The following is a 25,991-nucleotide window of genomic DNA, read 5'->3' on the forward strand; positions in this document are numbered from 1 at the left end:
TCCCCTGTAACGCGGAGGGAAGGGGGGCGGGGACCTCACCTGTGCAATTCAGGGCGAAAAGCAACAGCACCCACAGGACAGGTGTCCACAGCTCAGTCTGAGCATCAGCAGAGCCTCGTGTTTGTTGAACTTCCTGGAATAAGACCTCTCTGCTGGGGTGTAATTTTCCTTTTTTCCCTTCCTTTTAAAACTTCCTAGGGCTGAAGTTTGATCAGCCTGATTAAAAGCCATCCAGGCATTGGCCTCCAGGGATTTGCACTTCATTCTATGAGTCTTGGAGAGCCCAGGCAAGACAAATTAATTCGATCACATGACCTATTCCAGCCTAATCAGCCTTCTTAACAAGGTGGCAACACGGCTGAAGAAGCAAGAATTAATGTCAGGGCAAAGGCTCTCTCTCTCCCCAGTGAGTGATTCGAAGTCAGAATCCCGTATCTCAGCCGCCAAGCCGCTGCCTCTTCCTTTCTGCAACCTCCCTGCCGTCTCCAGCACGGGGAGCTCACTACCATTCCATGGCTCCTCCAGGTCTTCTCTGCACAGCCTGATTGCCGGCAGGTTCTTCTCTCCCTCAGCTTCCCCATATCGAGGATACACGTTTTTGTTTTTGTTTTTTTGCTGGAACCACGTGGAGTCAGGCAACTTCATCTTCTAAAAGACCGCCTTCCATGAAGGGACAGCTCTCACACCTGTGCTGCCTCGCTTTTCCAGGCTAGACGCATCAGCTCACCCAGCCCTTCCTCATCAGGTTCAAGTCTCTTCCCTGTCACGGTCATTCTCCTGTGAGCAGGTTCCTGTAGTCTTGCCTGACTGGGCACAGAGACTGAGAACCACCCTGCTGTTACTGGAGCCCAAGACATGCTTTTGGTGCCCCATCACCAGCTACCATCATCCAAAACCCAATGTCTTATAACATGTGCTGCTGCTAAGCCAGAAGGCCTTGTCTTATGCATGTACAATTGATTTGTTGGAAATAAGTACTGGACTCTCCCATTTATCTGAGTCACTTGATGTTCTGGCACGCTTGGTATGCAGGGTCCTCCCAACTCCGTCTCATTCACAGATGTGATACCCGAAGTATACACCATTTATTGACTGCTTGCTGTATGTCAGCCACATACATTTGATCACTTAATCCACATAAAAACTGTATGAGAGGAAACTGAGGTTCAGAGAGGTTAAGTAACTTCCCCAAGGTCACACAGCCAAGTGGCAAAGCTGAGATTTGTATGCCATTCCATCTCCTTTCAAAGCCTGCTCTCACCTACTCCATGAATCTGCCTTCTGTATTTTCATATATGGCACTGATTAAAGCAAAAGTTGAATAGGACACGGCTGAGAGCTGAGCCCTGTGGCATGCCACTAGAGACATGGCTCTGATTCCCCTGGCTGCACAAGTGTGGGCATGGCTTTTTTATTTCCAAATCCCCTAACTGAATTCTCTATACTCATAAGAGACCACTCACACCTCATCCTTATACATATGAGAGACCCTACCAGAAGCCCTGCTGCAGTTAGGAAGCTACAATACCCTTGAGCTTCTAATATTCTGCGTACTGCAAAGGTGGGAATGCATGTTGCAAGGCACCCGGGTCAGTTACAGGAGGAGGAGGCGGCAGGGGGACAAGTGAGTCCATCTCTCCAGTGCCTGGATCCTAGCAGCTGGCATGCTTGGGGGTGGGGAGTTGGGGTGCGGGCAGCAACTAACAGCTGGGCTCTAGCTCTGCCACAGAATGTGTGCCTGGAAGATCTAGAGGCAATCCCAGGACGAGGTGTTCTGTCCCCACGAGCAGCTCCCTCCTCAGGGAGCTCTAGGCATCGAGCAGGCGGCCCAGCATTTCTGCCTGGTCTGGATTCTGTTCATTGTGGGGGGATGGGGGGGGGTACATCCTGAGACCAGATGTATTTGCATTAGCAGCAAAGGACTCAATGCCCATGACATCAGGGCTTGTGGGTGGGTGAGAAGGGCAGAACTCACCCCAGATTTCAAAGCAGGCCTGCAGCTGGCAGCAGTGAGAGCTACTGCAAGTGGCCTGGACCTTTGACACCTACATGAAGGGGAGGTGGCGTAGTGGGGAGCCCGGAGGCCTGTGTTCGAATCCCTAACCCAGCACCTATTAACTAAGTGCACTGTGGGCTGGTCACTTACCCTCCCTGAGTTTAATTTTCCTGGTCTTCGAAAAGAAAACAAAGGAAAAATTGATTTCATATTGATTTAAGTATTGGTCAAACACCCAAGTCCAGAAAGGCACATTTAGCTGTGAAGAATAGGAAGGGTCTTATACGATGTAAGTTCAAGGGACCCAAGGGGTCTTTTCTTCTTGATGCATCTCCCCACTTGTTTCTTGATGCCCAGAGTTCTACCCTGCTGTCTTTCTCCCAGCTCCATAGTTTCTACCCTCGTTAAATGCCTGGGGGTATTTAAATAGCAAACCAATTAGTTATTCCTCAGAGAAACTGATTTTACGAGGTAAATGGAAGAGGAGATTGGCTAGGAGGAGAGGAACCAAATGTCTGAGGTGATATTTTGTGTCCCCAAGGACACACAGGTACTGCCAAAAGGGAGAAACTTCTGGCAATCAGTGCAAGATCAGGGATCCAGAACCTCCCAGGGAAATACAGAGGCAGGAGAGAGTGCGGGCCAGGTGCTGTCCGGCCCGGAGCTGGCTCAGGACTCGACAGGCTTCAGTCTCTGTAAAACAAGCAGACCAGGCCAGGACAACATGAAGTTGCCTTCTACCCACAGTCTCCGGCTCTCCGTGGTGATGGTGCCTTTGCAGGAAGAAGCCCTGTGAAGTTAGTAACTAGCAAGATCAAGGGCAACTGGTGAAACAAAATGAAGTGACTGTTTTGAAAGACAAGGTCATTTTCAACCTGTAAAGCTCATCTTCTGAGTTTATTTATACAGAGGAATTAATGTCCACAAGGTGAAGCTTCTTCGTCACTGGGAGGGAGCAGAGGTTCTCATCAGAACGGGAACTGGTGATTAACTTTGTGCTCTGTGGATCTGGTGTCTTCTTTCAGTGACTTTGGGGACATAAGAGGAAACAGAAGTGGCCTTTTGGAACAAGGGTGGAGAAGATGATACCTTATTTTACTTTTCCTGCTCTCAAGCCCTGAGGAACTAGAGTGATGGGCAGGTACTGCCCCGGCCACGTGTGACCAGGGAACTGAAGTCACTGCATTTTTGTCTTGGGTCCTGGGGAAGCAGGTTGAAAATGGTTTTCTTTTGTGGAAATTGCTTTGGGCTCTGTTCAGGGTAAAGCATGAAGAGAAGTCTCCTTCTCTGTAGGACACAACCCCCTATGCCCAAAAGCTCACCTAAAATAGCTACACTAGGAGACTGATCTGGGGTTTGGGGTGCCCTCGGTCCCAGCTGCAATCCTCTGTGGCAGACTGTGAAGTCTTTCTCTATTGCAGTATCTGCAAAAATATGCCAGCCAGCTCTCAAATAACTGAGTCACCCAAACAGATCTAAATAGGAAAAGCAAAATTCAAGAAAGACATCTTTATTTCTGGTCTTTTCAAGGTGTAAACTTAATTTTTTTGTTCAAAGGAAGCATTTTCATCCTTCCTTATGACTCTTCACTAGGAAAATGGGCCCAGTGATTTAAAAAGAGAAACAGAAACCTTGGTCTCTAACTTGGTGAAGGACCTGGGAGGCGGGATGTCTCAGGGGTCGGGGAAATGATACTCCCCGCTTTGGGGGGCACTCAGCAAATGCATATGTTCCTAATGCATATGTTCCCAGCACAGCTGTGTGATATCATTGAGGATAAAGAGTGATTAATATTTAAGGACACACATTCATAATTATTTCTCCCAAAAGTTTTCTAAAAGGATTGGAATTTCAAGGCAAAGATCTACGATTTGTTCAAACAGCATTTCCTCCCTGCAAATAGTGATTTGAAACTTTAAAAATTTTATGTGACTGTGCCAGAGTCCTTTGCTGAAATCAATCTTACAGGGAAAACTAGTCTGTGAATTGACAGATGTTGGGCTGCTCTGGGAAGCAGGGGAGGGCTCTGGACCCAGCCTTCCGGCCCAAGGCTGCTCCCCCCAGCCTGAACTCCTATTCTCAATCTTTGGTGATGCTAAGGAGCCATTCTGGAAACTTCTGTCTGTTAACCCACTCCTGCCTCCATGAGATAATGCTTCTCACGAAGGAAGCATTTTTCCTCTCTCTCCTTTTGAAACCTCTCAAGTGTTTCCACGGGATTCTGTGCTAATCTGTCAACAAGCTTTTACCACGTATGTAGCTGGGCACGGCCCCAAGTGGAGCTCACTGAGACTCGGCTGGTGGTCAGGCTGAGACAGTCTGATGTGGGCACAGGCAGGAAATGGCCCGCTCCAGATGTCGGGACAGCTGGGGCCATCTGAGGTCAGAGGAGGTGAAGAAGGCTTCAGCTGGGATGCTAGAGAAGGCCCATAGGAGGGGCAGCATCTCCAAGACCCGCAGTGAGCACCGATTAAGCACTCACTGCGTGGCAGGGGTGCCCTGTCTTACCCTCATTTCTGCCCTGAGGTCAGTACTGGTCCATTTTGCAGATGAGGAAACTGAGGCTTGGAGCTGTTGAGCAGCTTTTCAAAGCCACTTTTCAAACCCAGCAGTCTGACCCCGAGCCTGTGCTGTTGGTCACCACGCTGGCCTGGGGATGCGGGTGGGGGATGGGAGGGCATTTGCTCACCCGTGAGATGGCAGGGTACTGTCCAAGAGGATCACTTCAGAGCGCTGGCTGTGTGGACAGCCTATCCCCGGAGCGTGCATGGACCCAGTGTGAGCCCAGAGCGAGGCTCTCGGAAGCCAGAGGCTCTTGAACAGCCCGCAAGCCAGACGGAGCTTGTCGGCCACCGGCCGAGGCAGAGCCAGGACGAGTCGGGCAGAGCTGGCTCGTGGTGGTGTCGGGTCAAGCAGGCATTCTGGGCAGGAGCCCCAGCCCACTTGCCAGGCCCGCCTTCTCACTGGGCGGAGCCAGACTGACACTCCAGGGACTCTGGAAGCTCCACGAGATGCTCTGGTTTTGTCCCGCTCGAGGCAAAAGGGAGCAATGGGGAAAAGTTCCATTTGCTTCAAATTCTTCTTGATCCTAACAGCTTCTTCCTTCTCCCATTGGGCCCAAGATCCCAGGAGCCTGATGCTGCCCAGGGAGCCTGACTTCCTGCTGTGCTCCAAGCTTGGGACTTTTCTCCCCTCTACCGCAATCCTCTTTGAAGCCCCTCTTCGGGGGGTGTTATTAGCTCAGGTATGGGAAAGAAACTATTAATGCACACCAAAGTTTTAATAGCAGATAACTGTCCTAATAGTGTTCCTCTTCCTTTTAAATAAGGGCAATGCCTTAACCTAAAGGAAGGAGTCCTCAGTTGTGGAACACAAGTATTGACAGTCGGCCAGTTAGGAGGGAGAAATGTGAGTAGGGTGAGAATTTCTGATGCCCCTGAGTCTATCAAATTTCCTGGGTCCAAGCACCAACTTAAAAGAGTTGGAGGGAATATCTGTTGCCATGCTTTGAGATTTCCTTCCTTTGCCTGAATCCCAGAAGGTGGAGGTCCAAAGACTACGTAAGTTTGCAAAGATAGGGAAATTGCTGTCTATCACTTATTAGCTGAGTTGCTAAGGAGCTGGGACAAAGCACCTAGACGTAGGAAAAACCAAATGTGCATTTGAGAGAGGAAGTGACATATGTAAGTTAGTGAGGAGAAACGATGGAGGAGGGCCTAGTGCCAGGGATGCGAGGATTGAGGACTGTAATTGCACTTTTGGCCGTCAGATAATATGCAGTTTTCATGGGAGGGAGGTTTTAAGTGTTATATTTGTGAGACAAAAATAACATAAATATTGGAAATAAAGCTTCTTCTTGTTCAACTCAATCAACTCACTGAGAATTTAAGAAACATAAGAATGTAAGTCCATTTGCACCAGATAGATACTCTCCCATTTCCCATTTCCCAATGCTGCTCCATTTTGCAGTTGAAGAAACTGAGGCATGGAGGGGTTAGTGAGTTTTCCCAGGTCTACTAGTAAGTTAGGAACAGGGCTAGAAGTAGAACTCAAGGCCCCAGGTTTCCATGTGGCTGCCTGTGTCGGGATGTCACTGATGGGGCCGATGGCTTTGCCGGCAAGGCACGGCCCACTCCCCCCAGGTACGTGAGCACGGCTGAGTCCTGGCCTTCTCCTGGAAGTGAGGGACAGTGCACCTGATCTGTACTCCACCCCAGTGCCCAGGGCAGTGGCTGGTGCACAGACAGAGCCCAATAAATGTTTCATGTATACAAGGGAAAGTGTGGCAGTTTGGGGACATTTTTATAGTAGAATTTAATCAGCTGTGTATGAGTCTCCATTTTCTTGCCTTCTAGAAAAAAAGTTACAAAAGTTATGTAACTTTTGGAGCCTCATTTTCCCACATCTCTAAAATGAGAATAAAAACTACCTCAGTGTGGGTTGTGAGGAGTAAGGGACATGGAAAATGAAGTTCGAAGGAGTGCTGTGAACAGAGCCCGCCCTCCGACTTGCGCTTGACCACAGGCTAAGGCAGTCTTTCCCCCAGGTCTAGATCAGCTATGGAAATAACCTGTTCCAGGCACGAAGTTAAAAGCCCATCCTACCTGCTGAGGCCGTTCTCAATGCTATCGAGATCTCTGTCCGTGGTCCTTACCACGAGGTGGTGAGTCCTGGAAGGGTGGGAGTGTTGGGTGCTAATCTTGGCCATCTTCTTGCTTTGTCACATTCAGCTCCAAAGTGCTTGCTGAAACATGAACACAAAGCAGATATGTCATCAGGACCCCCCAGGAAGTAACTGCAAACCCAGCCGGTATGGGAGGGCTACTCCCCCAGGCAAGCCCTGGCACACGTGCCCTCCTCCATTTCTCTCCCAGTTCCTGCCACACTGTGTTTCAGTTGGATCTCTCCCGGCTAGTTGTCCGAACCAGAAGCACAAACAAGGTCTTTTACTCCTTTGTATATGCTGCGTGCTGAGAGCTGCTCAAAGGTTTTTGTTTGTTTGTTTGTTTTGTTTTGCTTTTTGCCACCCCTCGTGGTTTGCAGGATCTTAGTTCCCCGACCAGGGACTGAACCTGGGCCCCCAGCAGAGGAAGCGCGAAGTCCTAACTACTGGACCTCCAGGGAATTCCCAAGGGCTGCTCAAAGTTAAGCGCTGATTCAGCAAATGAATGAATGAATGGCCAAGTTGGTATCCCATGTAAGAAAGCTAAAACCCTCATGATTCTCTTTAATGATGCAGTGTCCCTCCTAACTCTGGCTTTCTCATTTACCCTATGTTAATCTTATAATTTTGCACATGTTTTAGTAACTCCCCAAAATCTTGTTTTAAAACAAAGTATAAAAAACCTAAGTACTTGACATTTATAAAACCTTTACAACGTGATGTTCAACCCAGTACACACGTCATCTCATTTAATCTTCACAATAACTTCATCAGATATTTACAATTTTTGTCTCCATTTAAAGATGACTAAATTGAGGGACCTCTCCAGTGGCACAGTGGTTAGGAATCTACCTGCCAATGCAGGGGACACTGGTTCGAGCCCTGGTCCGGGAAGATCCCACATGCCGTGGAGCAACTAAGCCCGTGCGCCACAACTACTGAGCCTGTGCTCTAGAGCCTGTGAGCCACAACTACTGAGCCCACGTGCCACAACTACTGAAGCCCGCATGCCTAGAGCCGGTGCTCCACAACAAGAGAAGCCACCGCAACGAGAAGGCCACGCACTGCAATGAAGAGTAGCCCCCGCTCACCGCAACTAGAGAAAGCCCACGCGCAGCAACAGAGACCCAATGCAGCCAAATATACATAAATTAATTAATTTAAAGAAAATTAAAAAAATAAAGATGACTAAATTGAGACTCAGTGATGTCAAACAGCTTGTACAAGCAAAGAAATAGATAAAACCTATCGATGGCATGATCCTTATGCTAGAAATCTGACCGTGAATACTTTCCCTTCAGCAAACATTGGAAGGTGTCCCTCTGACTGATGAGAAAAGAAAACTGATGTGAGTGCACAGCTGGTGTGATGGATACGAAGACAGGCCAACTGCATGATTTCTGATCACAATCTTCCAGAAGGAAGATGAATTCCTGAGGACAGTTTCTCTGAAACAGATGGGCACAGGCTCTCTTGAGCAGCCACATGGCTTAAGTGTGTCAGAAGTCAGTACAGACCACTCCAGAGAAAGATGGTGATTTCCAGAAATAGCCCAGTGACTAATTCCAGGACTAAATTAATTTCATATCCAAAGGAAGGTCAGTGCCAGGAGCCCAGAGCACTGCACTGAAGTACCCAACATGGATGTGGTCCCTGCTCACCACGAGTTACTCAGGGAGGGGCAGCTGGTGGCTCAGATAGTCCTGGTTTATCTCTAATGTTTGATAGTTTAAGTCCACAATTTTAAATTTTATAATTTTCTCAATAGATAAAAAATAGTTTTGATTTTTAAAAACTGTATTCATTTATGTAACTTAGTTTCTGGCTGACCACAGGAGATACAAAGGAATATAAGACAACGACTGTTCTCAAGGATCTTACAAGTCTAGTGGGGCAGATGACGTATACCAGAGGGTCCTGAAAGTTGAGTCACGGAGCTTGGGCTTTACCTCTGAGCCCATCAGGGATGTGGTCAGATGTGTAAAGGCCACTCTGGCTACACTGGGGAGGATATATTCAGGGAGCAACTACCACAACTACTGATGCCTGCGCTCCTAGAGCCCGTGCTCTGCAACAGAAAAGCCACCGCAATGAGAAGCCCACGCACCACAATGAAGAGTAGCCCCCATTCGCTGCAACTAGAGAAAGCCCACGCGCAGCAATGAAGACCTAACGCAGCCAAAAATAAAAATAAATAAATTTTAAAAACCCCACAACTACCAGATAGATAGAAGCACCGGGACATGGTAATTGATCAAGGATGAGGGGTCACGCTGCCGTGACCGCTGGCATGGGGGTCGGTGGTGCTGCCCACTGAGGCAGGGACTGCGGGAGGGGCAGGGTTGAGGCAGGGAATGATTCCAGTTTGAGATGTCTGCAGAAACTTTGAAGCCAACATAGGAACCAAGAGCCTCCCACTAAAAGAAATACACCAAATTTGAAATCATCCATCCAGTGCTTTTTTACTGAGCACTTACTATGTGCCAGGCAGTATGCTAAGAGCTAGGGTTTTATCAGAAAATGATATGCAGCTCTGTCCTCAAGGAGCTTATGGTCCAGTGGGATCTAAAACAAGTCTTTTTTTTTTTTTTTTTTGGCTGCACCATGCAGCATACAGGATCTTAGTTCCCCAACCAGGGATCGAACTGGGGCCCCCTGCATTGGGAGTGCGGAGTCTCAAACACTGCACCACCGGGGAAGTCCCTAGAACAAGCCTTAAAGAAGCTTTGGGACTCTGTGGAAAATCTATTAAATTACTCTTCTTTGTGTATTTTCATGAGAATTGTACCAAACAGAGAAAAAGCTCATTGCAGCCAGTCTGTGCCCTTTCCCTCAGCCCCCTCAGCAGTCCCCTCCATCCTGGGCACAAACCCTGACCCCAGATGCCACCTCTGGACCCTTGCAGACCTGCTCCCTGTGGAGAGCTCCCATATGCCAGGCTCAGAGTGGCTGCTCGTGTAATGCTGTCTCCTTCAATCCTCACAACAGCCTTCTTCCCTCCCTTTTCCAATGAAGAAATTCAACAGGTGAGCAGTTTCCCTAATGTTATTGCTTGCAGCCTGAGCCAAGGTTAACAAAGACCTGTCTGACTCCAGAGCCCGATAAAGTCAGTGGGCGGAAAAGAACTGGCATTACTTTTTGGCCTGAGCAGTAGGGGTCCTGCCTGGGGCCCCATTCTTTAAAGCAGCGGTCCCCAACCTTTTTGCCACCAGGGGCCGGTTTCGTGGAAGCCAATTTTTCCATGGACAAGGAGTCAGGCGGGGGGTATGGATCACTGTAACGCGAGCGATGGGGAGCGACAGGGAGTGGCAGGTGAAGCTTCGCTCGCCCACCCGCCTGCCACTGCGCCACCTGGTTCCTAACAGGCCTCAGACCAGTACCTTTAAAGGCCCCCACTCTGACTCCCCTCCAGCCCTAGCCCATGAGGCCAAGGGAACATGCTCTCCCAGAACCCCATGCCCTGCTCTAGACTATGCTCTGGGTGCCCGGGACCCCCAAATTCTCTGTGGACGGGCTCTAGAGGCTGCCTGGGCCTCTTCCCAGGTCTGTCTTCCTGAGAACGGTGTCGGTGTGCTGCCCCTAGACCTACAGGTGGCGCAGGAGGAGCTATTTGTGAGGGTGAGGTGAATGGAGCTTGGAGGTGTGAGCAGATTGTCCACTCATGTGTGTGAAAGGCCCCCTGTGGCTTGGGGTGGACTCAAGGCTGGGAATAGAAGGGGGCAGGCCATGGATGGGGGACCAGAGATCAAATGTCCCCATGCCACTATGTTCCAAGGCCATTCTGACACACGTGCAAACCCAAAGTGCTAGAGAGTTAACTCCCCTTGGGCAACCCTTGACTAACAGAACCTGGAACCATGGGTAAATATTCCCCTTTTCTGTCCCCTCAGGAAGATAATTCAGACATATATTCTACATGGCTCTTTGGAGAAGCCCTAGAAGGATCAAACGACTTGCCCAGAGTGGTGATTAGTTTGATAATGTACACTTGGGGTAGTTTCCCCTGCCTCCCTTGTTTTCTCTTCCAAGACCCCTACTTCTCTTCCTTGGAACCACTCCCCAAAAAAGTTGCCTGCCAGCATGCCGTTACCCAAAAAATTCTTTTTTTTTTTTTTTTAATGGTGGGAGGAGGGGATTACCTCAGCTAAGAGAACGCTTTTTAGTTATTTAGACATGGTAAGTGGGCCGTGTGCACTCCTGACCCAGGTCCCTCAAGGGTTAGAAGTAACCTAATTTCCTTCTCAATTCCGTGTTCTTTATCCAGGAGAATGAGGCTGGGTAGGACAGGGCAAAATGTACATCATTAAAGGAAAATGTTAGTTTAAGATAAATCATTAAGATCTTTTTTCCCCTAATTGTTTCATAAATGTCATAAGGGTTGTCTTAAAAAATTACTTAAAAGAATCAGGACACAAACAAAGTCTATATATTCTGATTGGTTGATGTATCTCACTGGTATTCTTAAATCTAAAGTTTCTATGCGTTTCTCTTCTTTCTCTTTACAGAAGAAACGTAATTGTTTGTACTATAGAATTTCCCACAATATGGATTTTTGCCAATTCCAACTCTACGATGTTTCCTGTAAATTAGAAGTTGTACTCAGGGCTTGTTCAAATTTGGGTTCCATATTTTCTTGGGTGATTTTAGCAGCCATTGGTGATCACTGACTGGATCTATTGATTTATTAGGAGTTGCAAATTGGTGATATTCTAGCATTCCATCTTCATCAGTTAGCTGAAATATTCTTAAAAAAGAAAATCTGACTTATTATTTGGCTGCTCAGTGGTATGGTTCATACAGGAAAGGCAGAACAAACACTTAATTCTTTCCCTTTATTTACTAGCTTGTAAGCCATGACATCCTAAGTGATTCCCCAACCGCCAGAGTGTTTTCACATCTCCCGGCCCCATAAACTCTAGGAGAACTCACAAATGAGATGATGAAAGTACAACAGATGATCCTGAGGCTCTGTTGAAAATGGAAACTGCCATCCAGCCAGGGCCCCCCGAGTGTGAGGCACCTGCATTATCCATTACTCATTCATCCTCAGGAACCCCAAGAGGTAGTAGCGAGGCTGATTTTGCAGGTAAGGAAATGCGGGCTAGGGTCTGTCTGACCCTGCAGTCTGTGTTGTGGTTTGTTTTGCTTTGTTTATCATGCCCGCTGCAGGAGATGAGAAGTGCACAAATATAATTTTAATTTTCAAGCACGGGAAGAAGATGCATCCTGCCAAGTACCAGGGTGACCTTGAAGTGGATCCCAGGCCTGAGCCGTTTGTGAGCATCTCCCAAATGAATGTGTGTTTTCTAGGGCTTGACTGGGAACTAAGGACATACCATTCCAGACAATTCCCATTTTCTTTACAACATCACTAAACCCAACATATTTTCTTCCCACCGACACACTTATTGACTCCATCAGTGTCCTAGGCATTGCACCTGGCCCTGAGGATTACGATGAAGAAGACAGGTCCCTGTCTTTGAAAGCGCAAAATTGCCTGGGAAAACAGGTATGTAAACAGCAGGGGGAGGAAAGAGAGGTGCTGAAATAGAGACAGAGACATGATGGGGAACAATGTGGATGGGGGGTACTAATTCTGCCTTAGGGACCACTGAGGTCTGAGAAGGCTCCTCACGTGAGGAGCAATCACAATAATTATTTAACATTATTCAACATGTACTATGTGTTAGCCATTGTGCTGTGCACCTTTAAGGATCTGACTGTCTTTTGTGCACATCTTTAACTCTCTCCACTGTCCTCGGCTGGGACACCTAAGTAGGCAGGAATCTAACAAAGCTCGCCTGCATTCCAGATATATTTTTTTCACTCCTTTATTAACTCCAAAAGCCTTGAAGGCAAGAATTGTTTCCTTTTACTTAGAATATTTTATCCTCCAAAATACTCAGCATATACACATGGTAGGTAATAAAAAGTAGGTGTGGCATAAATGGAGGAGGACCAGGTGAGTAACTGTAATGATGACCCTGATAATTACAACAGTACATTTACTAGCATTTACTCTTCGCCTGGTCCTGTTCTGATAACTTCAGTGTGTATTAACTCACTTGATCCTCACAACACTCCTGTGAATGAGTCACACTGATCATTTCTATCCTATTTAAGAATGGATGGGAATTTATGAGGGAGAGAGCAAGTGAGCAACAAAGGAGGTCAAAACATGGGAAACCCTTTCTTCTAAATTGAAGTGTGCTTCTGAAAAAAAACCTTGGTCCCCACTTATGATGACTAACTTTTCATACTAAAAAAATATTGTCCATGTTCTGTCCTCTTTTTTATTATGGCTTACACATGAAAACCAGTCCTGGTTCAATTTGTGTCATTTGAAACATTGTCATTTTTCAAACCCTGAATGCATCTCATCAATAGAGAGGTGCCTGCAGCCCAACATGCATGCCCATCTAACCCACTGGAGGTCTTTGTGAATTATCATTGTCCTGCGTGATGACTCCTATTCAGCCGGGGACTGGCAGGTCCAATTAGTGAGGCACCAAGTCTAGACACAGAGCCATGCCAAATAAATGGGAACTCCAATCAGAGGGGAGCCCCACAGTCTTGCTGGATGTGCACTCTTGGCCCAGGTCTCTGCCTTCTCCAATGGAGATCGACCACTTTTACCACCTGGGGTCTTTGCTCTTCTCAGAAGTAACCTCTCTCTGGGCTTCATCCATTTCAATCCTCCACAACTCAACTTTCTCATCATTGTTCTAGGCAAAAGCACTCAGCCAATTCTCAGTAAGTATGAGGTTGGACAGGCTCACTGTGTCAAATTAAACTCCAAAGATAAATCAATAACTCCCACAAGGTCTGCATGCCTTGGAACTTTTGTCTAAAGCACACTTCTAATTGCCTTTCCCTTCTTTCCTATTCCATCTGAGAACTTCAGGGTAGGAGGGAAAACGTCCAATGCTGAGGCACTGAATCACTCTGAGACCTGCGAACCAGCCAGAGAACAAACACAAGGACCAGAACAGACGTCACTACACTAACCCAATGACGAGGGCTGTGTGTTTTCAAGCAGTCCCTTGAGTAATATCTTTTGTTTGAGACAAATGACTTTGGAAAGACAATATAGGCCGTCAAGGGCACTCAACTGAGAGAAAGGAGAGCTGGGGTCTCTTCTCAGCTCAGCCTCCAATTTGGGCGAGTGACCCAGCACTTTAGTTTCTTCATCTAATGATGGACATAGACTTACTGCAGATGAAATCTTTCATAGGAACCCAATGCATAAAACATTCACTTGTAGTATTTTATTTAAACGTATTTTGTAATTTTATAAAGACAATCAGTGGGACATAAGTTAATTTTGACCATGATATCCAATATAGTAAAGTTTGGTATGGAATACAGGTCAATCAATGCTATCTTTATTTATTTGGGCTTTTAAAATACTTAAATATACATTTTTTTAAAAACCCTTAAAATGCATACAGAATACCTTAGGGAACTCTGTGGAACAGAGTTGAAAACCAAGGCCAAGTTGATTATTAAAGGTCCTTCTGTTTCAGAAGTTCCATGATGGGACAAAACTCTACAGTGCAAATACTGTACCCAAGGGTCCTCTCATATTTTCTGTGAGTGTGATCCTATGTGGAGAAAATAAAAATATTCCAGAGCTTCGAAAACAAAAAGGGGAAAAAACTATATAATGTTAATATTCTCTGGACATGGCATAATATAAATATAAACAACTTGAATATCAGAACTTAACGTGAGAGGGCATTTTGAAAACTATATTAATATGCAAAGATCCTCAACAAAATACTAGCAACAAAAATCTAGCAACACATAGGAAGGATTTTACACCATGACCAAGTGATATTTATCCTAGGAATGCAAAGTTGATTTATCATTCAAAGTCAATCAGCATAATACACCATATTAGTAGAATAAAGGGTAAAAACCATGTGATCATCTCAACAGACACAAGAAAAGCATTTGACAAAATCCAACATATTTTCAAGTTAAAAACTATCAATAAACTAGGACTAGAAGGAAACGTCCTCAACCTGATTAAGGGCATCTATGACAAAGCCATAGCTAACAACATAATGGTGAAAGACTGAATGCTTTCCCCCTAAGATCAGGAATAAGACAAAGACATCCATTCTCATCACCTCTCTGCAACATGGGATGGCTCGCCAGGGCCATTAGGCAAGATAAATAAATAAAGGCATCAGATAGGAAAAGAAGAAGTAAAACTATCTCAATTTGCAGATGACCTGATCTGATATATAGAAAATCACAAGGAATCCACTAAAAAACTATTAGAATTAATTGAGTTTAGTAGTATTGCAGGATACACGATCAGCATAGAAAAATCAGTTGTATTTCTATACACTAGCAATAAATAATAAGATGAAATTAAGAAAACAGTCCCATTTTTAGTAGCAGTAAAAAGAATAAAATACTTAGGAATAAATTCAATCAAGGAAATGAAAGGTTTGTATGCTGAAAACTATAAAAATTGTTGAAAGAAATTAAAAACATGTAAATCAGTGGAAAGATATCTCCTGCTCACAGATTAGAAAAATTAATAGTTAAGATGGCAATACTTCCCCAATTGATCTACAGATTCAATACAATCCTTATCAAATCCCTTCTGGAATTTTTGCAGGAATTGTCAGGCTGATTCTAAAATTTACATGGAAATTCTAGGGACCCAGAGTAGCCAAAACAAACTTGAAATCCTGATAAAGAAGAACAAAGTTGGAGGACTCACACTTTCTGATTTCAAAACCTATTACAAAGCTACAGTAATCAAGACAGAGTGGTACTGGTGTAAGGATAGATATATAGGTCAATGGAATAGAATTGAGAGTACAAAAAATAAACTCATACACCTACGGCCAACTGATTTTCAACGAGGGTGCCAAGATAACTCAATGGGGGAAAGAATAAATAGTCTTTTCAACAAATGTTGCTGGGAAAACTGGATATTCACATGTAAAAGAATATATACCATACATGAAAATTAACTCAAAATAGATCATAGACTTAAATGTAAGGGTTAAAACGATAAAATTCCTAGAAGAAAACATAGGAGTAAATCTTCACAACCTTGGATTAAGCAATGGTTTCTTATATATTACACCAAAAGTATAAGTGACTAAAATAAAAATTAGATTGCACTTCATTAAAACACACACACACAAAAAAAAACCCTTTGTGCTTCAAATGATACCACCAAGAAAGTAAAAAGGCAACCCACAGAATGGAAAAAATATTTTAAAATCATATATTGGTAAGAGACTTGTACCCAGAATATATAAAGAACTACTACAACTCAATAATAAAAAGACAAATAACCCAATTAAATAATGGGCAAAGGATTTGAACAGACATTTCTCTGAAGGAAATTACAAATGTTCCAACAAGCACATGAAGAAATGCTTAACACATTTAGTTACGGAGAAATGTCAGTCAAAATCATGATGAGATAACCACTCCACACTGCCTACGATGGCTATAATTAAAAAAACAGACAATTACAAGTGTTGGTAAGGATGTGAAGAAGTTGGAATCTTCATACACTGCTCGTGGGAATGTAAATGATGCAGCCACTTTGGAAAACAATGGCGCAGTTCCTCAAAATGCTAGAAATAGTCACAATGTGACCCAGGAGTTCCACTCACAGGCATATACCTAATGAAAACATGTCCACACAACTTGTATTTCAATGTTCACAGCAGCATCATTCATAATAGCCCCCAAATGGAAACAACCTAAATGTCCATCAGCTGATAACTGGATAAACAAAATGTGGTATATCTATATAATGAAATGTTATTCAGGTGGAACTTTATTTGGCAATTAAAAAGGATAAAATACTGATACCTGCTACAACATGGATGAACCTAGAAAACATTACGCTAAGTAAACAAGCCAGACACAAAAGGCCACACATTGTATAATTCCGTTTATATGAAATGTCCAGAATAGGCAAATCCACAGAGATAGAAAATAGATTAGTGACTGCCAGGGGCAAGGATGGGGAGGGGAGTCAGAAAAGAAAATGTCTGATAATGGGTTCAGGGTTTCTTTTGGGAGTGTTGAAAAGTGTTGGGCTGCACCCCGCAGGCCCACAAGGCCTGCGCTTGCCCAGCTTTAAGACCGAACAAAGAGCCTGGAGTCAGCAACAGAGACATCAATGGTTTAATGGATGGGGGGACCTTACACGTCTGAAGCAAGGTCCTGGAGCGACACCCCACTGTGTGTGGCTCAGGGCAGACAGGACCTGGTGGCAGTCTTCGCCCCCAAAAGGAAGGGGGGATTACCATTTATAGGAGAATTGACGGAAGGTGGGCTCATTAGTTACCAGGGAAACCAGCAGAGGGGCACGCCCCTCACCACCGCTTCCATAAGAATAATCACTAGCTGGGGGCTGGGGCAAGTAGTAGGAAGGTCAGTCAGGTGTGTAAGATACAGGTGAAGCAGGCATTTTTTGGGCTGGGGGCTGAACAGAGGGCAAGAGAACAGCAATCTCGAGTGACCTGGCCCTACAAAAAGTTTAAACATTATATCGAGTTAATGGTCGCACAGCTGTGAATATACTAAAAAATAACTGAAATATATACTTTAGAAGACTTTCATCACATGTGAGTTATACCTAAAAAAGAAGTAGTGTTAAATCTAAAATCAAAACACTTTTCAAATGCAAAACTCACAATGTCTGCTACAAGAAACTCACGAAACATAAATATACTAAAGGGGAGAAATGTCAAAATATCATACTAATAAAAATACTGATAATGATCACATTTTTGAGAGTTTACATGATGCTAGGTACTTCTCCCCATGTAACAACTCATTTAATTTTCACAATAACCCTATGAAGTAAGTACAACAATTATCCCTATTTTATAGATGAGCAAACCAAGGTACACAGTTCACACAGCCAGGACTGTGTCAGGCAATCTAACTGTAAAGCCTGAAAGCTTAATCCACTGCCTCTCAAGAAACGAGGCCAATTTCTGGGACCAGTAAGTATCAACATTTCCTCCATCTGCCCAAGGAATGTCCAAAAGGGTAGCTCAGGTCTTAGACCATGAGGATGTGTCCAGTTGTGCTTGGAGCTGAGCTTCCCGGTTGACGAAGGGAAATGGAAGTCAGAATCTCTGTTCTCCCTTTTCTGCAGAGTAGAGGCTAGGCAAACCCAGGAATGTCACTGCACCAAGATAGGAAGAATGAGTCTGAGTTAGGAGACTTGAATTTTGTTTTTCAAGGAAACCTCTGAATGGCTGGGAGGTGGAGTCCTCCCTCTTCTCAACTCTATGCACTTTTATAACACAAGCAAAGGGAAGCCTGCACACACCAGCTGTAGATTTTCAATTCCTGCCTGAGAAGAAAAGCTAACATTGTTCCCCCAGACAGGAAGAGATTCTGGGTAAAAGAGAGCCCACCGAAATTGTAACAAGGTTATCAATTATGTGACTCAACCACCAGAGGCTTGCCTCATGCCTAGAAAGTGTCTTGGTCTTCTGTAGAGATGACTCAGAACTAATGGGACTCTGGTTTCCTGAGCTTTATGTGCACTCAGTTTCTAAATGACTATTTTGCAATAGGATTCAGCTGCTCAGGTTGAGATTCCAAGAGGATGAAAGTGCTTTCTAGATGTATCTAGGGCCGGAGAACCTGTACCTCTGTAGCCAGCCCTATAGATGCTCTGCCCAGAATTCCATCTTCTCCTCCCACCTCCCAACACACACACACAGACACACACAGACACACACACACACAGACACACACACACACACAGACACACACAGACAGACACACACACACACACACACACACAGTCATCAAGCCAGGCAAAGGACCTCCCTTCCTTCCCCAAGGACTGTTTCCCCAAGGCTAGCTGCAGACACAGGAGGTAAAGTGTGTTTTTTCCCTTAATTAACTTTTGGGATATGATATAAAGGTAATGCATTGTCATTATAGGAAATTATAAGATGGTCATGTCCAACTTTGAGCACTTGCCATGCCAGGCACTGAACTAAGAAATTCACACCAATCGCTTCATTTCTTCTCCCAACAACTCAGTGAGGCAGATGTTATAACTACTACCACCAACTTACACATGAAGAAACTGAGACTTGGAATGGTTAACAACTTATTCAAAGTCACCCAGTGGCAGAACTGGGGAACAAAAGCCTGTTTTGTTTTTTAAATCCCTACACTGCATTATTATAGTACAAGACGGAACGTGTGAAGTTCCTCAAAAAGGGGATCAGATGAGGTCCAAGGTGTGGGCCATGTGAGGGAGGATACAGTATATCCAGGAAGATTTTGTTGGTACAAAACTAAATGTCCTGAATGGCACTGTCCCAACTGCTCCCAAATATGCCCTTCCTCCCCTGAGTCCTATTCTGGTTAATGCCCCATGAACGACACCTGGAGCCAACTAATCACCCAGCTAAGCCTCGCATAAGCTTCCACTCCTCCCTCTCCCTCACTTCCCCAGATCCACCATCACCAAGTCCTTCAGTTACACCACCAACTGTCTGTCCCCTCTGTTGCCTTCCACTCATCCATTCACTAAGTCAGAAATGCATGAGTCCTAACCATATGCCAGGGCTCACACAAGCCACAGACAGCTCTTGGCCTCCTTGAGTTCTGTTCCCACCTCTGTCCAGGCCCTGTTCCCCCTCCCCAGGATTGCTGAAACAATTCTTTTTGTGCCTCTCCCATCTTTAGTTTCACCTCTGCAACTCATCCAAGGCCTGGCACTCAGGAGGTGCTCAATGAGTGTAGAATGAAAGAATGAATGAATCTTCTACACCAACATCGGGGTCTTTCTACACAATAGTTCTAATCATGTCACTCAGAAACTTTCAGAGGTTGCCTATTTTCTCCAGCATGCAGTCTTAGCCTGACATTCAAGATTTTTTTGTAACCTGGATCATATTAGCCTAAAAGGGATGCTCCATTTAAATGAAATTACTCATCCTTCCCTTAAGAGTGGCATGAATTTTCTCATCCCACCTGGTGGCAGAGACTGCTCACCAAAGCCCACCCTAGTACTGGCTGTATTTCTCAGTCCCCCTTCCAGGCCAGCTGAGGGCTGGGTGGCAGGATTTGGCCAGCAGAGTCCCCACCATGATGCAGGGCCCCCAAGTGCCTCGGAACCTCAGAAATCGCATAGGCCATGGGCTAAGCCACTGAGACGTTCTGGGTCTGTTACCGAACGCAAGTCCGTGTGCCTGACGCACAGTGAGTCCCAACAGTACCAAAATGTCGGAGTTAGCAGCAGAGGAAGGTTTACTGCAGGGCCACGGAAGGAGACGGGTGGCTCATGCCTTAAAAACCCTGAACTCCCTGAAAGCTTTCAGCAAAGCCCTTTTGTAGGAAAGGTGAGGGAGGGGCGTGGTTAGTTGTTGCTAACTTCTTGGTGTCTGATCCTTTGTTCTTGAGGTCGGGTCTCGGTCAGGTCATGATGTTCCCCTAAATCTCTACCAAAACAAATGTCTTTCTCTATTCTGACAAGAAAGGGCAAGGGCCCAAGGCTCAACTTCCGCCCTCCGAGGTCCAGGTCCTGCCTAAGAGGAGCCTGTGCAGGTCGCTTACCCTGCCCGGGAGTGTTCATCCAGCGCCCAGTCTGGGTCCTCCCGCCAATGCCCAGGCTCCGCTGAGGAGGCAGATCTCAGCTGGTGGCGCCCTCGGGCCAGGTCCCCAGACCCCGCCCAGCCTTCATCACTGAGGGAGCCAGGCACGCCGCACCCAGTCGGCCCTCAGGCTTTTCATTTAAGCTGGAGAGAATCATTTGCAGAGCATCAACAGGAGCACATGGTGTAGCAAATACCAATCAGGTGAATGCCCAGCTCACCACAAGTGCCCTACTTTGAGAACAGCCCCACGACAGAGGTGGACCTGCAGTCACGACGTGCAATGCCCTTGCAATTTAACCCTGACCTCTGGCCACCTCCTAGGGGTGGACAACTGATCTAAGCTGGGCCAAGTTTAGAAACTTGAACGGAAAGACTGAAGCTGGTTGAAGCTGTTACCTTCATGGCTGTGTCCATATACTCCCGTTGCTGAGGCCTCCAGGGACTGCGATCCATGGAGACGGCCGCCGCCATGAAGTCGCGGAGGCGGGGATGGGGGAGGGGTTCGCTGCTGCCTCAAGGTCTGGGCCCGGCCAGTGGGTGGCAGTGAAGAGGACTCTGGAGCTCTGGGGGACACAGCCCTCAGCCTGTCCCCGGGCCCCCCCCGCCCCAGCTCACCCTCAGGCTCGGAGACCGGAGGGCCTGGAGGAGCCAGGAGAGAAGGCCAAGGTCCGCGTCTCGCCGCACTTTCTGCTACGAGGAACACCACAACTGTGCTCCTGGGGGCAGCCAGACCTCCAACCCCCCGGAGCGCTCCGGCTCTCGTGCACTTAGGGTCTCGCGTGCTCAGGGTCTCGCGATAACTGTCGTGCGCTAAGGGCTGCGCGCGGCTCTGCCCCTATTACGAGTCTATGTGTTTCCACAGCAGGGTCTATCCTCTCCTGAACAAACGCACATCTTGGCTCCTGCTAGTCCCTCTGCCTAGAGAGACGTTTTCCCTCTTGCTCAGCAGTTGAAATTCCTTAGTTTCAACTCCATTATGGCCTCCCCTGGGGGGGTCTGTCACTCCCACTTCTCTCTACTCTGGGACACTGTTATCACCCCTATTGCAGCCCAGAGCAGAGGCCATCTCTACACCATGATGTCCAGAGGCCAGGGGCTGTGTTTGTTTAATTAATTTTGTCTCCCGCAGGGCTTAGTCTTGTCATTTGTACTCAGGAGTAGACAGTGCGCAGCTGACATGAATTAGGTCAGAGGGAAAACCATTTACCCCAGCCTCATTGTAGCAGTTGGGGGATGGAGGTAAAAGCTTGACCCATCCCAACCTGGAGGCCGCAGTGATTGGCAGGGATTAAGAGAGGGTTTCAGGTGAACAGGCGGCTAGACAGTGTGGGTTGGGAGGGAAGAGGGGACCACAGCACCTGATCATTGCCATCCCTCCCTCACAACCACAGGAAACCCGCAGCCTGTACAAGATCTGGGTGGGGGGGGGTAGCTACTGAAGAGCTTCTGTGGCTTCCAACTGTTTACCTCCTGGGTACCATGGCGACGGGAAATTGGTCGCCATGGCAACCCCATTATTAACCAGCCGCAGCAATCGCGGGCAGATGTGAATGACTACCGAAAAGGCAGAAACACAGGCGCATCAAAGGCAAGAGGCACACGCAGTCCCGGCCAAAGTCCCAGATAAAGTGACTGAGATCGTGTGGGGACCAGTCACCCGGAGAGCAGCCAGTCACCCTCTCCTGGCATCCCACGCCCGACGAGGGCCCCGTTTATGACAGAACAAAGGCTGAGAAGGAAAAGTGCGTGCGCTCGGGCGTTCTTGCGAAGGGAAGTTCGCGTCTTTCCTGCCACACCCGCTCCCCGCCAAGGGAGTCCCGCTAGCTCAGTGAAATGCTAACTCGCTTCCCTGACCTAGCGGAATTGTCAAGAATCCGGGACTTTGGCGTACAAGGACCTAGCTCAGGGAGTGGCCGTGACAGGGGTCACCTCCCTCCTCCCGGCCCGGCTTTCCATCGCCCCCTCCAGTGATTTCTCATTCAGGGAGTATGTCACCCCATGCCTAGACAACGACGTCGTTGCCCGTTTTTATGAATGAAAGTGTGTGTGTGCGTGTGTGTGCGAGGGAGGGGCTGGTGGACAGGTCCATAGAGACAGGGGTCTGGACTAAACACTCCGGGGTAGAGCCCGAACCCAGGTAGCCAGTCGCTGCCCCAGGGTGTGAGGTACCAGGGAAGGCGCCGGCCCCAGCTTCGCCCCTCCGGAACATTTGGTGAGGAGCGCCCACCGTCGGGCTGTCTGGTTTCCGGGAGAGGGGTTGCGCCGGCGGAACCGCTGGCAGGGAGAGCGCTGAGCGAGCGAATTGCGTTGTCCGGCACCGCGTCCACCGCCACGGGGTCCCAGCCACGGGCTCCAGGTCCCCTCTGCTCTTGCCCCACTGACCCTCGGCCACATGCCGTGTCTAACTAGAGATACCCACTTCAGAATGACAAATTTTAGTCTCAACAACAGCATAAAGTAGGGCAGCTGTGAACTGGGGAATCACACGGAGAGAAAAATGAATCGGCACGTCCTCCGGTCATCCAGTCCTTGCCCAGGGTTGCCGGAGAGCGAGGGGCTGCTGGCCGCGCCCCCCTCGGGGCGTCGGGGGCGGGGGTGAGGGCTGAGCTGGGGAGAAAAGCCGGAGGACGAGGACAGAGGGCCCGTGTGATTATCCGGTTAGGGGTTTGCAGAGGATCGGAGGCCCACCCCGCCCCGCCCCTTCTCCTCGCTCCTGAGCACTAAGTCCCTAAGGCCAGAGCAGCCAAGATCGCGGATTATGATTTTGTCGTTAAAAAAAAAAAGAGTGACTGCTCACTCCCCCAAAGTATTTTCATTCTTTGCCTCCTCCGCAGCCCACCTGTCTCTTTGCATCCTCACGGCTGAGCAGGGCCCAGCGGAGGTAGTCCCCCGACGCCGGCGGGGGTCCCCTTGGCTCCTGCCCCCTCCAAGCCATGGACACAACTTCCCCCCGCGCCGCGCGTACTCGGGGAGACTCTGCTCGGAAGCCGGATCTGGAGCCCGGGGAACGAGGCGGCGCGGCCTCCGGGTACAGGGTCTCTTGGGGAGGTGTCTCGGGGGTGGTGTCCATCCTTTTGCTGAAGGAGCCCAGCTTCTTCTGCCTCCTGCCCTGACGACTCAGCCCGACTTGGCCCAGCGCGTCTGCGGGACGTGAGTAGAAAGGGGTGCGATAGACTTAGGAGGCGCAGGGGACGCCTTCTAGTCCTTTGATCCCTGCTGGAGGGAGTTGTGTGTGTGCCGCGGATGGGAGCAGATGCCAGAGCTGGCTCTTGCTTCTGCTCCTTCCTTTCCTGCCGAGATGTGGCCCGTTTCAGCACCGGGGGGTGCGGACAGCGCCGCGCCCGCCCTAGGGCTCCGCCACCCCACTGCCCTGGGCGTACTTCTTTAATCCACACGGTGACTGGAGTCTGCGTCCCCCGCGCACCTCCCAGCGCCCCAAGAACAACCAGCTCAAGGGCCCCTAAAATCCTTACCCCACTTCAAACTTTGAGCTCTCCGCGGCGCGCCTGTGTCTGGCAGAGCGTCTCCTCCCTGCTCTGGGCCGCAGCTCCGGCCTCACTCCCTCCCACACTCTCGGGCCCCAGGACCCTCCTCTTCAGGTGGCGTAAGGAGCCGGTTGCCCGCCTCTCTCTGCGAAAGTCAGGTGAGGCTCTGGAGCCTCAAAGGCGGTCCCCGAAGAGGCAGAAGCCACTCGTTTGCATCACCGTGGCCTCCAAGGGAAGAGGGGCGAGCCAGGAGCAAGAAAGCAGAAAAGTCTGTCTGTCAAATACGGACCCTCCCCTAACCGCGAACGGCCTCCTTGGACTCCTTCCTGGGATGTTTTACCAGTAGTGTAATCCATGCGGCATGAGGACACAGCAGAGATCTGGGAGTTTGAAGTTTAAAGGTGGGAATGTATATCCCCTTAAACTCATTTACAATCTTAGGGGGAGGGTTTTAGAAACAAATGTCTCTTAGGGATATTGTGTATTCTCCTTGCAGAATGTTGGTTTTCTTCTATCACACCGGACAACACAGATTCCCCGAATCAAAAATTAAAACCCACCAATCCAGTTGTTATTCATTGCCCTCTGTGGAAGAGTTTATGAGTTTCTTAAACTCTTTTCGAAGAAAATAACTTTAACAAAACCTCCACATTTCTCCAAACTCACTTTCTCCACAGAAGTCATTTATCTAAGGACATATTCAGGATGAAGACCTAATCTCACCTCCCTTTCACTTAGGTTCTAGATGGAAGGAACAGGTCCCAGGAGCCTTCTTGTCTGGGACAAGAAGCCTCTGGGTTCTAGGTTCCCATGAGTGACACTCTTATAGTAAGAAACTCTGAAGGAGCAGTTCCCCCAGCAGCCTGAAAACCAGACGTCTCCCTGAGGGCTTCAAGTATGTGGCATTTCCTGAACATACATATTACACTGTCTATTATTCATGGAGCAAGTTGTCTTTAGAAGACAAGTTTTCAAGTTCATGCAACATTTCAAGGGAGAGATGAAGTGTACACTATTCACTGGAGAAATAAAGAGTTAGAATGGCACGTGCACACGTACACACATTCATCTTAGAGAAGGGAAGTAAAGCCTAGCAAAAATTTCCTTGAAAAGTCAGGCTTAATTGTTCAGATTCAAAGGATTCTGGTTATGTGAAAGCAAATGAATGGAGGTGGTGAGTCAACAAAACAAAGCTGAAGCCACAGAAGTTGGAGGAGAGTTCTTGTTTTATCATTTGGGCTCCTGGAAGAAATGTGAAGTGAATTTAACACACGAGAAAACATAATTCATGAGACTATGGCCTCATTAAGACCTTTAGTCTCCTCAATCCAGAGAGTCTCCCACATACATCAGTTACCCTGTGCAATTTTGTTTTCGGCCCTCATTATTGGGAAATGCTGCATTTCCTCTAATCCCTGTAACTTACCATACAAGTTAAAGCTGTTTCCTGTTGCCCAGAAACATTTCAGAGCTTCTAAAGAATCTTAAATGCTGATTTTGGAGAAAGTAGTAGTTATCATGAGACAATTTTAAGGCATAAGACTAAAAATGAAAAATCCATTTGGACTTTGTTTTTGAAATGCAGACCATTTCTAAGATATGAGGGGAAAACAAGACCTTACAAAATTGACAATAAAATGGAGAAGTGCGCTGAATCTGATGAAGTAGAGCATCCACTACAGGACGGAGCATGTAATTGCCCTGTAGGAAATTATGTGGGTGGCTAGAGTTATCACTGAAGAACTTTTGGCACCTGAAATATGGAAACAGGTGAACTGAGACGGGAAATGAACAGAAAGAGACCGGAGAAGATATATCTGTGAATTTGCCTGGAAAGGCATCCAGCGGCAAGATCCTGGGCCGCCAGGATGGAAGGTCCAGATAGGGCCAAAGGCACACTGAGTGGGGTGGCCTCTGGGGACCTGTCCTACTGCTTAATAAGCTTCATCTGAGGTACAAGCAGGTGTGTATGGCACAGTGTGGAAGGGTCAGCAATCCTTTATCGAGATGCAGGACACTGTCAGCACCAGGCAATCCCAGACAAGTTAGTGGGAGGTCCTAACAGGTCCATGGTATCCAGACACCCAGCAGAGGGATCTTCAGAAACCCAAAGCCTTGTGCCAGAAGAGGGAGTCCACAGTTTGAAGGGTGCTGTGGAGAAGGTATCGCTTCCTCATTCTGATGGGGCAGGTGAGACTGGGAGTGGGGGAGGACTAGGTGAG

The 25,991-nt window shown here is 47.5% G+C and overlaps 1 protein-coding gene across 2 annotated transcripts in view; it reads right to left on the reverse strand.

Moving 5' to 3' along the window:
• Positions 1-23,978, reverse strand: part of CNGA3 (cyclic nucleotide gated channel alpha 3) — a 44,621-nt gene extending 20,643 nt beyond the window's left edge. The window contains exons 1-2 of one of the 2 annotated variants that reach the window (XM_029232294.1): positions 23,758-23,978; positions 6,601-6,740 (exon numbers count right to left, since the gene is read on the reverse strand). Coding sequence is in view for 1 of the 2 variants with exons in the window: in XM_029232293.1 (XP_029088126.1) it covers positions 6,601-6,704 (104 nt within the window). In the remaining variant the exon portion in view is untranslated. Of the gene's footprint in view, positions 1-6,600; positions 6,741-23,757 lie in introns of those variants that run through there. The other variant, XM_029232293.1, reaches the window with a different exon arrangement.
• Positions 23,979-25,991: the final 2,013 nt, after the last annotated feature.

This window comes from Monodon monoceros, unplaced genomic scaffold (assembly GCF_005190385.1).
Source record: "Monodon monoceros isolate NGI ecotype Baffin Bay Population unplaced genomic scaffold, NGI_Narwhal_1 Super_Scaffold_19, whole genome shotgun sequence".
Taxonomy (NCBI): Eukaryota; Metazoa; Chordata; class Mammalia; order Artiodactyla; family Monodontidae; genus Monodon; species Monodon monoceros.